General features: G+C 51.9%; 1 protein-coding gene across 2 annotated transcripts; it reads left to right on the forward strand.

Moving 5' to 3' along the window:
• The first annotated feature begins 1,228 nt into the window (after window positions 1-1,228).
• On the forward strand, window positions 1,229-11,387 carry C5H12orf43 (chromosome 5 C12orf43 homolog). Of its 2 annotated transcripts, none has more exons than XM_061141741.1 (6): window positions 1,229-1,390; window positions 4,991-5,033; window positions 5,225-5,323; window positions 8,995-9,068; window positions 9,621-9,711; window positions 10,147-11,387. In XM_061141741.1, the coding sequence occupies exons 1-6, from the start codon at window positions 1,264-1,266 to the stop codon at window positions 10,484-10,486; spliced, it is 774 nt and encodes a 257-aa protein (XP_060997724.1). In that variant the 5' UTR covers window positions 1,229-1,263; the 3' UTR covers window positions 10,487-11,387. The 2 variants fall into 2 exon arrangements, with proteins under 2 accessions (XP_060997724.1, XP_060997725.1); XM_061141742.1 differs by having other exon boundaries at window positions 10,150-11,387.
• The last annotated feature ends 1,027 nt before the right edge of the window (window positions 11,388-12,414 follow it).

Raw genomic sequence — 12,414 nt, forward strand, 5'->3', positions numbered from 1 at the left:
GTGTCTCCTGCATTGGCAGGCGGGTTCTTTACTGCTAGGCCACTAGGGAAGTCCGTATCACCTGGAGATCCTGTTTAAATGCAGGTTCTGATTCAGGTCTAGGCTGAAACCGAGACTATGAATTTCTAACAGGCTCTGGAGTTTGCTGATGCTGCTTGTTCACGGATTATACCAAGAGTAGTAACAAAGCCCTAGGATATTGAAAGGAATACAAATTCCTGAGTCCCACCTCTCAGAGACTCTGATTTGCCTAGTTTTCAGTGAGACTCAACAATCTGCATTTTAAAAAGTCCCCTACACAACAATGTGAAGCGTACAGTTAAGCATGGTTAAAATAGTATGTTTTATATTATGTGGGCTTCCCTGGTGTCTCAGCAGTAAAGAATCAACCTGCAATGCAGGAGGCGCAAGTTTGTTCCCTGAGTTGGAGAGATCCCCTGGAGAAGAAAATGGCAACTCACTCCAGTATTCTTGCCTGGGGACTTCCATGGACAGAGGACCAGGCAGTTTACAGTCTATGGAGTTGCAAGAGTCAGACACGACTTAGCAACTAAACGACGACAAAATATTATGTGACTTTTACCACAGACGTGAGTGCATGCTTGCTAAGTCGCTTCAGTCTTGTGTCACTCTATGGACTGTAGCCCGCCAGGCTCCTCTGTCCATGGAATTCTCCAGGGAAGAATACTGGAATGGGTTGCCAGGCCCTTCTCCAAGGGATCTTCCTGACCCAGGGATTGAACCTGCGTCTCTTACATCTCCTGCAAATGTGGTAAATTTGGTATGAGGTAAATGTGGTAAAGAGAAGGTAGGTTCTTTACCACTAGCACCACCTGGGAAGCCCCTTGCCCCCGACCCCACCCCGCCACAGACACAAAGGTCCCTAAGGTACTTCTGATGCCCAAACAGACTTCCGAATTTGTAGAATACGTGGATAATAATCAAAGTGCATTGGACCAAAACATGGGAACCGATCCTGACTGTCATTAACCCCTTGTGTGACCCTAGGCAATTCCTTCCTGTCTATAGGTCTTATTTTCCTCATCAAGGATAGATCTGTTGATCTCTTAGCCCTTCCAGCTCTCACGTTTCAGGAAACCCTTCAGGACAATTTAGGACCAATGCTGGCCTGAGTCTAAGAACTACAATCCCCACAATGCCCTGCGCTTTTCAGTTCCCTGTTGGGATTGGAGGACGACCGCTCCTGGAGGCTCTCCCCACAATCCTTTGCGGTGCTTCAAGGTGGCGGCACCCAGTGGCGCCATGAGCGATTTGGAGAGCAGCAGCAGCAGCAGCGGCGATGAAGAGGAGCTGGAACGGTGCCGCGAGGCAGCGATGCCGGCTTGGGGCTTGGAGCAGCGCCCGAGGGGTCCGGAGAAGCCAAGTATCGGTAGGGGACTATATTCGGGGAGTCTGGCCGAAGAGCGTAGTGATCTTCCCCTGCGGCCTGAGAGGATGGACGGTGAAGAGGGTGTCACCGGGATTCGACTTCTTTCCCTGAGGAGGCTCCACGGCCTGGGTGGGGTTCAGAGTAGGACTCAGAGTCAAAATACGGACAAGGGCAGCGGGACGGGTTGTTCCATTATCCCAGTCAGGGAAACCAAGGCACCAGAGTATCTCTTGACTCTGCCTCCTAGGGTCCATCCTAACTGTTGCACCCTGGGCGGCCCGCCACTCCTCGGAGATGACTGCGACAGCTGGATTTTTGCATCCAGCCTTTCCTCGGCTCCAACGCTTTCTCACTCTCGGGGGCTGCCAGCGAGCTGTGTCCCACACCTCCTTGACCGTGACTCCCTTTGTTGTTCAGTCGCTCAGTCATGTCAGACTCTGCGACCCCACGGATTGCAGCACGCCAGGCTTCCCCATCCTTCACTATCTTTCTTGTCCTTCAGTGACTCCCTAGTGCCCTGGGAATAAATCCCAGACCCCTTAACACAAGGGTACCCAGTGGTGGATAGAATGCAGAGGGCCTGTGAATCTGAATGGGAAAAATATTTCATCTCACTTTCACTAGTCTCTGAAGTTTAACCTCTCTTTCCATCATGCCTGTGAACAATAGCTGTGGTTTTGGCAATACCTGTTTCTTTGTCTTAACAGAAGTCTCAGACTTTCAAATCCCTTTAGTCTTTCAGATATATCAAAAATATTTTATTCACAATAAAATGTTGGGGAAAAAAATCGTTTCCACTCCTCCCTGCTTTAAAATTAAAGTAATTTCGGACTTCCCTTGTGGTCCAGAGGTTAAGAATTCACCTGCCTATGCAGGGCACACGGGTATCATCCCTGGTCCAGGGAGATCCACCATGCCACAGGGCAGCTAAGTCCTGAGTGCTAAAACCACAGAGCTGGTAAGCTCTGGAGTCAGTGCTCTGCAAAAAGAGAAGCCGGTTTCTGCAATAAGAAAGCGGAGCCCAGAAACCAGAGAGTAGCCCCTAGTTGCTGTGACTAGATAAAGCCATCAGGCAGCAACAGAAACCCATCGCAGCCAGAAATTAATTAATTAATTATTTAAAAACTACAGTAATTTTTAGGCCCATCAGTAGATCTTATTTAATACATTAATGAAGAAGCACATGTATTAAAGTATCCCAAATTTTGATTTTTACTCTTAATGATAACTGAATTTCACTATCACTGGTTTTCTTTGTAATCCTATGTATTGTATTTTTGCACCTAAAAGATTATTCTGAGAAGGATCCATGCTGCCAGAGCAGGCCATGGCAAAGCAAGGTTAACTCCTGCTTTTGTTTAAAAGGACTCACAAGCCCTCGGGACTTCCCTGGTGATCCAGTGGCTAAGACTCCATGCTCCCAACGCAGGGGGCCTTTGTTGGATACCTGGTCAGGGCACTGGACTGCATGTTGCAACTAAGAAGTTCATAGGCCACAGCTAAGGATCCAGAGTGCCGAAACTAAGACCCAGCAGACCTGAGTAAATAAATACTTTGTGTAAAAGTTAAAATAATAAGTAAATAAAAGGATTTACAAACCCTTTGGTAATCCATTCCCAGGCTGCCTGTCCCTGTTTGCTTTCCTGCCACACGTTCCACAGCTAGGCTCCACACCATACTGTGTCCTCTCATCTGTGGTCACTATAATTCTGCCGTTTTCTTTTTATTTTCTGTATGCAGAAATGCCTTTCCATCTCCACCACTCACTCAGTTCAGTTCAGTCACTCAGTGTCCAGCTCTTTGCAACCCCATAGACTGCAGCACGCCAGGCTTCTCTGTCTGTCACCAACTCCCAGAACCTACTCAAACTCATGTCCATCGAGTCACCGATGCCAGCCATCCAACCATCTCATCCTCTGTCATCCCCTTCTCCTCCTGCCTTCAATCTTTCCCAGCATCAGGGTCTTTTCCAGTGAGTTGGCTCTTCACATCAGGTGGCCAAAGTATTGGATTTTCAGCTTCAGCATCAGTCCTTCCAATGAATATTCAGGACTGATTTCCTTTAGGATGAACTGGTTGGAATTCCATGCAGTTCAAGGGACTCTCAAGAGTCTTCTCCAACACCACAGTTCAAAAGCATCAGTTCTTCAGCGCTCAGCTTTCTTTATAATCCAACTCTCACATCCATACATGACTACTGGAAAAACCATAGCTTTGACTAGAGGGACCTTTGTTGGCAAAGTAATGCCTCTGCTTTTTAATATGCTGTCTAAGTTGGTCATAGCTTTTCTTCCAAGGAGCAAGCATCTTTTAATTTCATGGCTGCAGTCACCATCTGTAGTGACTTTGGAGCCCCCAAAAATAAAGTCCTGCCACCACTCACTAGCAGGAAGAATTTGGACAGGGTATTTAAGTCTCACTGTATTTAAATTTCCTCATCTGTAATGTGGGGGTAAAGATAGTACCCACCCTTGTAAGGAGCGGAGATGATGTATCTGCAGTGCTTAGCGCACATTAAAGGCCTAGTAAAGAGCAGCAGTTATGTGGTTGGTCTCTCGTCATGTACTCATTTTCCCCTCCTGTCTGGCTCCCATTTATCCCTTAATACAGCTGAGACACCATCTCTTCAGGAGGACTGGGTTATATGCCTTCTCTCCACCATCGCCATACTTTCTGTGATTCCCTTCATATGTAATGCTTTCCTTTTTTCTACAATTGCTTCTTTACTTATCCTGCCTTTTTTCCTTTCATCGCTCCAACCCCAGTACCTAGAGTCAACTGTGGCTCATACTTGCTCCACAAATATTTATTGAGTGAGAGGTTGCATGATGCGAACTTCACAAGGGCTGGTGTCTGTTCACCATGGTATCCCCAGGGCCTATACCCTGCTCGGCAAAATAATTCTTAAATGAGTGAACTTGCTGGAAAGATGCCTCTAAGGAGTGAGGAGGCTGAGACCCCAGCCAGACTCCCAGTCCAGTGATCAGCATAACTGAGCCCCCTTCGCTTCTCTCTTCCAGAGCACTTAGCACACAGCTAAGCACACAGTGGGCACTCAATAAATGCTGGAATCAAAGTACACTTAGACATGCTCATTCAGCATGGTGATGAAGAGGGGGCTCTGGAGCCAGATAGCCTGGATCCTCATCCTAATTCTTGTCGCTCGTTAGCTGTTTGGATAAGCTATTTAACAGGGCGTCCCCAGGGCCTCAGCAGTAAGGAATCCAACTGCCAATGCAGGAGGCACTGGTTCGACCCCTGGGTCAGGAAGATCCCCTGGAGAAGGAAATGGCAACATTTCTTGCTTGGGAAAGCCCATGGACAGAGGAGCCTGTCAGGCTACAGTCCATGGGGTCACAAACAGACATGACTTAGCAACTGAGCAACAACAAGGTATTTTACATCTCCTTGCCTCAGTTTCCTCTTCTGTACTGGGGGATGCTGACTGCTTCACCTCCACCCCCACTCCCGTTAGTCCCATCAGGTTGTTGGAAAGATTCGACAAGTTATAGGCGTAAATCACATAAAATAGTGCCTAACACACAACAGATGGTATAGTTGTTTCCTCTGTAAATACCTCAGTGTTCATTCTTTCCACAGGTGCTACAAATGCTAAGTTGCCAGCCAACCAGCCAAGCCGCAGGTACTGGGCACTTTGGGTTCAAGTTTCATCTGTTCATTGATGTTGGCCCCTGCCACCTGCCCCCACCCACACCCCATGCACTCCCTGCCAGACCCTGGTATGTCAGGGTGAGCAAGACACGTGTCTTCCCCACTCTCTTGGGGGCAGCCTCTGAACTGACAGGTGGTGAGGTCCTTTCGTATGTGTTGCAGGCACAAGGTGGATGAGCACGAACAAGACGGCAACGAACTTCAGACCACCCCCGAATTCCGAGCCCACATAGCCAAGAAACTGGGAGCCCTGCTGGACAGGTAACAAACACCTACATTCTCTTTTCTTGCCCTCATTCATTCATTTCAGGAGTAATGGCCTCCGAGGCCTGGGAGCTCAGCAGATGTAAGTCGGCGCCATGGTAAGCATAAGGCATCACCCTGCCGTGCCGGTCCTGTTGTTGTCTTTGTTCTCCAGCTGTGGGAGAAGGCTCCCAACTGTGAGAAAAAGCATGTGCCTGCAGTCACGGAGGAGGGAGCAGAGTGGGCTCAACTCCAAGGGCCCAGCTCTTAACCGCTGTGCTCTCCTGCTGCCCCAAGAGGAAGAGGGGACCCCGAGATGCAAGAGCTTATTCCCACCACAAGAAGGCAAGGGACCGGCGGAATTCCTGTTTCTTGAGTGCTTACTGTATGACAGGCGCTGCGAGAATATAATCTGTGAAGATCCAGGTTGGTAGGACTTCCCTGGTGGTCCAGTGGCTAAGACTCCACACTCCCAGTGCAGGAGGTCCAGGTTCAATCCCTGGTCAGGGAACTAGCTCCCACATGCCACAACTGAAGAAAAGATCACGTGTGTCACAAATAAGATCTAGCACAGCCAAAGAAATACTTTAAAAAAAAAAAGATCCAGATCCGCATTCCTAAAGTAGGTGCCCAAGGAACTCAAGTCCAGAGTGTGGTTCTGGGCACCAGGGTTCTAGCGGCAAAGAGAAGGTGGAGAAATGCTGTACTCCGCATACCCACTGTGCCTTGGGAGGTTACTTAATCTTTATAATTTTATTTATTTGTTTTTGGCCATGCTGGGTCTTCGTTGCTGTGCGGGCTATTCTCTAAGTACACAGGCTTCTCGTTGCAGTGGCTTCTCTTGTTACAGAGCAAGGGCTCTAGAGCATGTGGGCTCAGTAGTTGTGGCTCCCAGGCTCTAGAGCACAGGCTCAGTAGCTTTGTGGTGCATGGGCTTAGTTGCTCTGTGGCATGTGGAATCTTCCTGGATCAGGGATTGAATTCATGTCTCCTGCATTGGCAGGTGGATTCTTTACCACTGAGCCAGCAGGGAAGCCCTGCCCTGGGAGATTTAGATTCTTAGTAGTGTGTTCAAGGCTCTAAGAAGTCCTACAGTAAAGAGACCTGTGTAACTTTATTTAGCCCGACATCTTCCAAGCATGTTTGGCCACAGTGCCTCTGTTCCATGGATGACCAATGGCGTGGCATAGGACTCGGCCTGGGGCAGGCTAGGCTAGATCCATCCTCACTTGACAAAGTCCTAGCAGGTTTTGAAAGGGAGACTCAGGATGTTTGGGCCATGGTCCTTCAATTTGAAGTAACCATCAAAAAGGACAGATGAGCCCTCCCAAAGTGCACAGCTGCTGCTAATCCCAGACAGAGCTTTGGGCCAGCCCTCAGCTGCCTGCACCCCCACGGCCTTAGTGCCAGTCCCCAACCTGGGAATGTGCTTAACGCATTTAGGAGGGTCAGTTGGCATCTCAATCCGAGGGAGTGGTTTTTCTCAGTGACCGTTCGGCTTCAGGGTAACCAGGGCCACCTGGCATTGCCCTGATCCACAACGAACGTTTCCCCAGGTGGAAATACACCAGGGTGTTGGTCACCCACCATCAGGATAATTCCTGCAGTGTTCCTGTAGTTGTTTCTCTCCAAAGAAATGAGTTAGCATGCACACAGTACACACAGCTGTCCTGGGCCAGTATCTTGTGTTTTAAGGGCTTCCCAGGTGGTGCTAGCAGTAAAGACCCCGTCTGCCGATGCAGGAGACATAAGAGACATGAGTTCGATCCCTGGATTGGGAAGATCCCCTGGAGAAGGAAATGGCAACCAACTCCAGTATTCTTGCCTGGAAAATCCCATGGACAGAGGAGCCTGATGGGCTACAGTCCATAGGGTCGCACAGAGTCAGACATGACTGAATCAGCATAGCATACACAAAGAAATGACACCCCAGTTGGTCCCTTGTGTTGGATTGATGTTTCTTATCTTGGCACCATGGACATTTTTGCCCAGATTGTTCATGGTTGTGCAGGGCTGTACTATGCGCTGTAGGAGGGTTAGCAGCGTACTTCGCCTCTACCCACGAGATCCTAGTAACATTGTTCCACCAGCCGTGACAACCAGCTGTGTCTCCAGACATCACCTAATGTCCCTGCCGACTGACATTGAACTATCGGGTTAGATACCCCTGTCAGGGTCAGGACCCTGTTGGCATCGTCTCTGTTCCCTCTCCCCAGACCATGTCCCGTGCAGGACGAGGCCTCTGGCAACTACGCAAGGCAGTTAGGAGAAGTGCCCAGTACATCATTCTGTTGCTGCAAGGACGTTGCTGAGAGCGTTGGTCTCTGCAGTTGCTAGGTGACTGCCTCTCCAGCACTCCCCGAGACCTGCCTCCTGGTCTCGGCAGCTCTCCCCTCTTTGTCTGCGCTAGAGAAAGGGGTCCTGTGGGGCTTGTTGCTGATCTGATTTTTTTGGCTGTGCCAGGTCTTGCTTGCTTTGCTCAGGCTTTCTCTAGTTGTGGCGAGCGGGGGCTGCTCTTCACTGAGGTGCGAGGGGTTCTCACTGCGGTGGCTTCACTTGTTACGACCACAGGCTCTAGGCTCACGGGCTTCAGTAGTTGTGGCACCTGGCCTCGGTAGTTGCAGCTCGCAGGCCCTGCACAGGCTCAGTAGTTGTGGCTCGTGGGTTTAGTTGCCCCATGGCATGTGGGATCTTCCCCGGGCCAGGGATTGAACCTGCATTGGCAGGCTCGGTCGTCACCACTGAGCCACCAGGGAATTCCACTGATTGCTTATCTTAGCAGTAATCATCATCATCGTTATAGCTGTCGTTTACTGACTGGTTCGCAGCCGGGCTCCAGGCTCAGGGATTGGAATCCACTTTCTCATTTGAACCTTGTAACAGCTCTAGGAGGCCGGGAGTCTCATCACTCCTAGTGTTCAGAGGGGTAACACAGGTTCAGAGAGATGAAATCCCTTGTTAGTAAGTGACAAAAATCAGAACTTAAAACCCAGGTCTGAAGTCTGAGAAAGGTCAGTAGATTGTAACAAAGTCAGTTTCTCAGTTGTGATCATGGATGTTAGTTACACACAGTGTTACCCGAGGGAGAAACCAGGTGGGGAATACATGGGGTCTCCCCATATTATTTCTTGGCACTGAGTGTCAATATGTGTTAACTCAAGCTTTTTAAAAATTTAAAAAAAAAAAAAAGCAAAAACCAAAAAGCAGATCTGCCTGTTCTAGGAGCTGAACCTCTGAAACGTTCTTTCCTCAGCTGGTCATATTTCCCTTTTCGTGCTTGCTGCCAGGAAGTTCAGAACGAAACATGTGCCCTCTGTCTGGCAAGTCTGTCGGGCTTCCTGGCCACACTTCTGGCTCTTTCTGTCCCTCATGCTCTCTTTTCTCTTTGCCTTATTTGAAGTTGCATTCTGTTGTACTGTGAGTATCTTCAAAACTTCTTCAAAACTTTGTGGGATAAAGTACGGTTTGAACCAGTAAGTCACCGTCGTTTGAGCTGAATGGGGCTCTTCCCCACGTTATGGCTGTGAGCAGGCGTGTTCCCATCAGCCTGGGGGCCCTCTGCCTCTGCGCGTAACATTGTATTACTCTGTCCCCTCCACTTAGCAACAACAAAAAGAAGTTTTAATTAAAAAGAGTTTTCATTGTTGTTACCCCAAATCTCATCCTAAATCCACTGTCTCTTCCTGTAGCTCCATTACCATCTCAGAAATCATGAAGGAGCCAAGAAAGGCCGAGGTGCAGAGAGGCGCCCTGGAGGATGATGGTGAGCAGCTTGACTGTTGATAACAGCTTTCCTTTATTAAGCCCCTCTTGTGGGTCTGGAGCTACGAAATGCCCTTTTGGCATATTATCTTCCTTCATGCCTGCAGGCCCTGTCTGAGGCAGATGTTATGGTGACCCTGTTCATAGGAGGACCCATGAGGGGAGCTGGGGCCAGGAATGCGGCCACTGGCTCGAGGTGACCCTGAGCAGGAGCGCCTGCCTGCTGCACCCCACAGCCTCTCACACACAAGTCTCTGTCACCTGCCCAACTCACTCACCACTCTGCAAGCTGCCATAGGCAGGCAGCTCAGCTGCTGACTCCCAGAAGCTTCTGGAAGACTTGCTGGCTTGACTTGGTGGCCAGAAACCCCTCAAGCATCCGGTCTCCTCGCTGCAGCAGGCAGAAGCGTGCTGCCTCTCATCCTGCGAGGCTCTGCTCTCTGTTAGACAGGAGTAATGCCCTCTGGACCAGGAGCTCTATGAGGGCAGAGGTGGGGCAGCCTCGGCACCTGGGGGCCCCTGGCCATGCCGACTCCGTCCCCGTGGGTTGCAGGCTTCCGCCTTTTCTTCACATCCATCCCCGGAGGCCCCGAGAAGGAAGCTGCTCCCCAGCCCCGCCGGAAACGGTTGCCTTCCAGCTCCAGGTGAGATAACACGTCCTCTCCTCAGGTTCCCTTGTTTTGGCCAGGTCCCCCCACACCTCCAGCCACAGATAGCCACGCGGACCCCAATCAGGTCTGGACCCAGGAGGAGTCCCGCCAGGTAGCTGGAGACATAGTAGCTCAGTGGGAGGGGGAGAGTTTCCACTGGGGGCTGGATGTTGACTGCTCTCAGAGCACCCATCTCATGCCCGACACCACACTCCTGGGACATCCTTGTGAGGCCTGGGCTCTGTTAAGATCCCCACTTGATAGGTGAAGACCCTGAGGGTCAGAGAGGTTAAGTCATGAAACGAGGTCACACAGCCTGGAAGGAGAGAAGCCTGTGTGGGAACCCAGGTCTGCCCCCCGGCCAAACCTGAGTTCTCCACATACCCCTATCCCGAGTCCAACTAATACTTTCCCCACCCTCCCCGGCAGCAGCGATGATGGCGACGAGGAGTTACAGCGCTGCCGGGAGGCGGCTGTGTCCGTGTCCGACATCCTCCAAGAGTCCGCCATCCACGGCCCTGTCCCCATGGAGAAAAAGAAGAAAAGAAAGTTGAAAAAGAAAGCCAAGAAGGAGGACAGCGCTGCTGTGGCCGCCACCACCAGCAGCAAGGCCGCATTCGGGAGGCGGGAAAAAGAGTCTGCCCAGCTCAACGGAGACCAGGTGCCCCTTGGGACCAAAAAGAAGAAGCGGAAGAAAAAGGCAAAGAAGGCCAGTGAGGCCTCCTCGTCCCCGCCAAGAAAGAGTGCTGCTGCCGCGCCCTCGAACTGAGTCCAGTGTGCAGGCCGGGAGCCCACCGGCTCAGGCTTCCCACAGGGACTAGGCCTGTCCGAGCCCCGAGTCCCTTTCCAATGCAAGAACTTGGCTGGTGAGCCCAGGCTCTGCCCGTGACTGGGGCCAGCCGAAGGGTCGGGGCGAAGAAGTGGTCATAGGGTGAGCAGGGCCTGCCCTCCTGTGCTCCCCCTGGGCCGCGGCAGACCTGTGGTACCAGAACATTCTGTGACCCCAGGAAGAAGGAGATTCTCAGTTACTCAAGGCTGAAGGCCAAGTAGTCAAGCTCCCACCGCCTCAGCCTGGTGCAGGAGACGACCTGAAGAAAACAAGTGGGGTGGGGCCCTGAGGCCCCAGAGCCCCTTGTGTGTCTCCCTCCACACAGACTTCATAAAACACTGTCTAGAAAAGAAAGAGTGAGATCTACTCTGCCCCCACACCTGGTTTTCCAGAATTTTCTGTCTCCACAATGTGAATATGCCATGCGTGATCGTGTCTCTGAGCCAGCCAGATTATGGAAAATAAATTGTCGAGGGAACGGAAATGTAACGGAGGGACCTGGATGCTGCCCCTGAGTCGGTGCTGAACTTGATGAGCATCATGCAGGTGGGGTCCTCCTGCCTACACCCCAGGACGTGTCCCCACACCCCAACTTCAAGACTGCAGGAAGTGTCACAGCACTCATGGCCTGGGACTCCTGGACCCACGTGTTCTGCAAGAAGGAGCAGAAGTTCATGGTGAAGGTGGCGTTCTGGCTCTGTGGCCTGGCCTCAGAGATTCGGTGGAGCCAGAAAGACAGAGGTGGGATGTGAGAGTGTGTGTGCCCGCCCCACCCCTCCTCAGGCCCCGAGCCCCCTTCCTCCTGCCCAACCCCACCTACACAACAAGCAGGATGTTCGACACAGTCCATGTTTACTTTACTAAAAGTTAAATAAATGCACAGGCTCGCTCTCAGCTGACTGCAGGCTGCACTGATGCTGGTTCTCCCCTCGCCCCGTCCTCAGTCCAGGATGGAGGTGGTCTATGAGGGCTGGGTTATCTGCAGCAGCCCCCCGGGGGGAGATGAGGGCACGTGAGCCCTGGGCTGATACGGCTGCCTTGTTGCTCAGGACCTCAGCCTCCTTGGGTAGAGGAGGGGCGGCTGGGAACCCCTCCCCTCAGCCAGCTGGCCCTAGCTCCCAGGCACAACCCCTCCACTGATCTTGCCTCTCTTCTCCCTCTGGGCCCCTCAGCTCTAGCTTCCCCGGCCTTGCTGCTTTCTTAGCTCAGCAGCTTCACTGAGCCGGGAAGGGTCTGCCATCACACAGCCTCAGCTTGGCACCAGGCTCCCGCCAGGGGCAGGAACAACGCCTAGGCCTGCAGGGGTGGAGGCTTTCCAGATGCAGGATGCCAGGCTGGCCTCAGAAGGTGTGGTGCTCAGGGGGGACAAACATGGAAGAAAACCGAAGGTCACAGGTTGGGGAGAGGTTTGGCTCCGGATGAGGAAAGCTGGAGAGGCCTGCGTTTCCCCAGGCCCCAGCCCAGAGGAGCCACTCAGGTGAGGCTCAGGTGAGTGGGGGACAGGTAGGTCCAAAGAGGCGTGCGGTTAGTAGCAGGGGGGCTGGGTGGAGTGGCCTGATTGGGGCATAGGTGACAGAATTGGGGCCACAGTGACCTATGACCTCTGCCTGCTGCACGGGCTGCTGTCCTGAGAAGTGCGGCTGGCAGTTCCCTGCAGGGTGCAAGGGCTCCCAGCCTCAGGGTGGTTGTGTTCCAAGCGACAAGATTTACCCTGGACAGCAGGGACAGTCCCTCCCAGTGTCCCACCAGGAACAGGCTCTGCTCTCCAGCTCTCCACAGTCCCCACTTGTGCACTGAAGCAACCCTCCTCAGGTGGGGGCGCCTCAGAAGCCCCCGTTTCTGAAGCTGGCAGGATGGGGACAGGGACT

Source organism: Dama dama, chromosome 5, assembly GCF_033118175.1.
Source record: "Dama dama isolate Ldn47 chromosome 5, ASM3311817v1, whole genome shotgun sequence".
Taxonomy (NCBI): domain Eukaryota; kingdom Metazoa; phylum Chordata; class Mammalia; order Artiodactyla; family Cervidae; genus Dama; species Dama dama.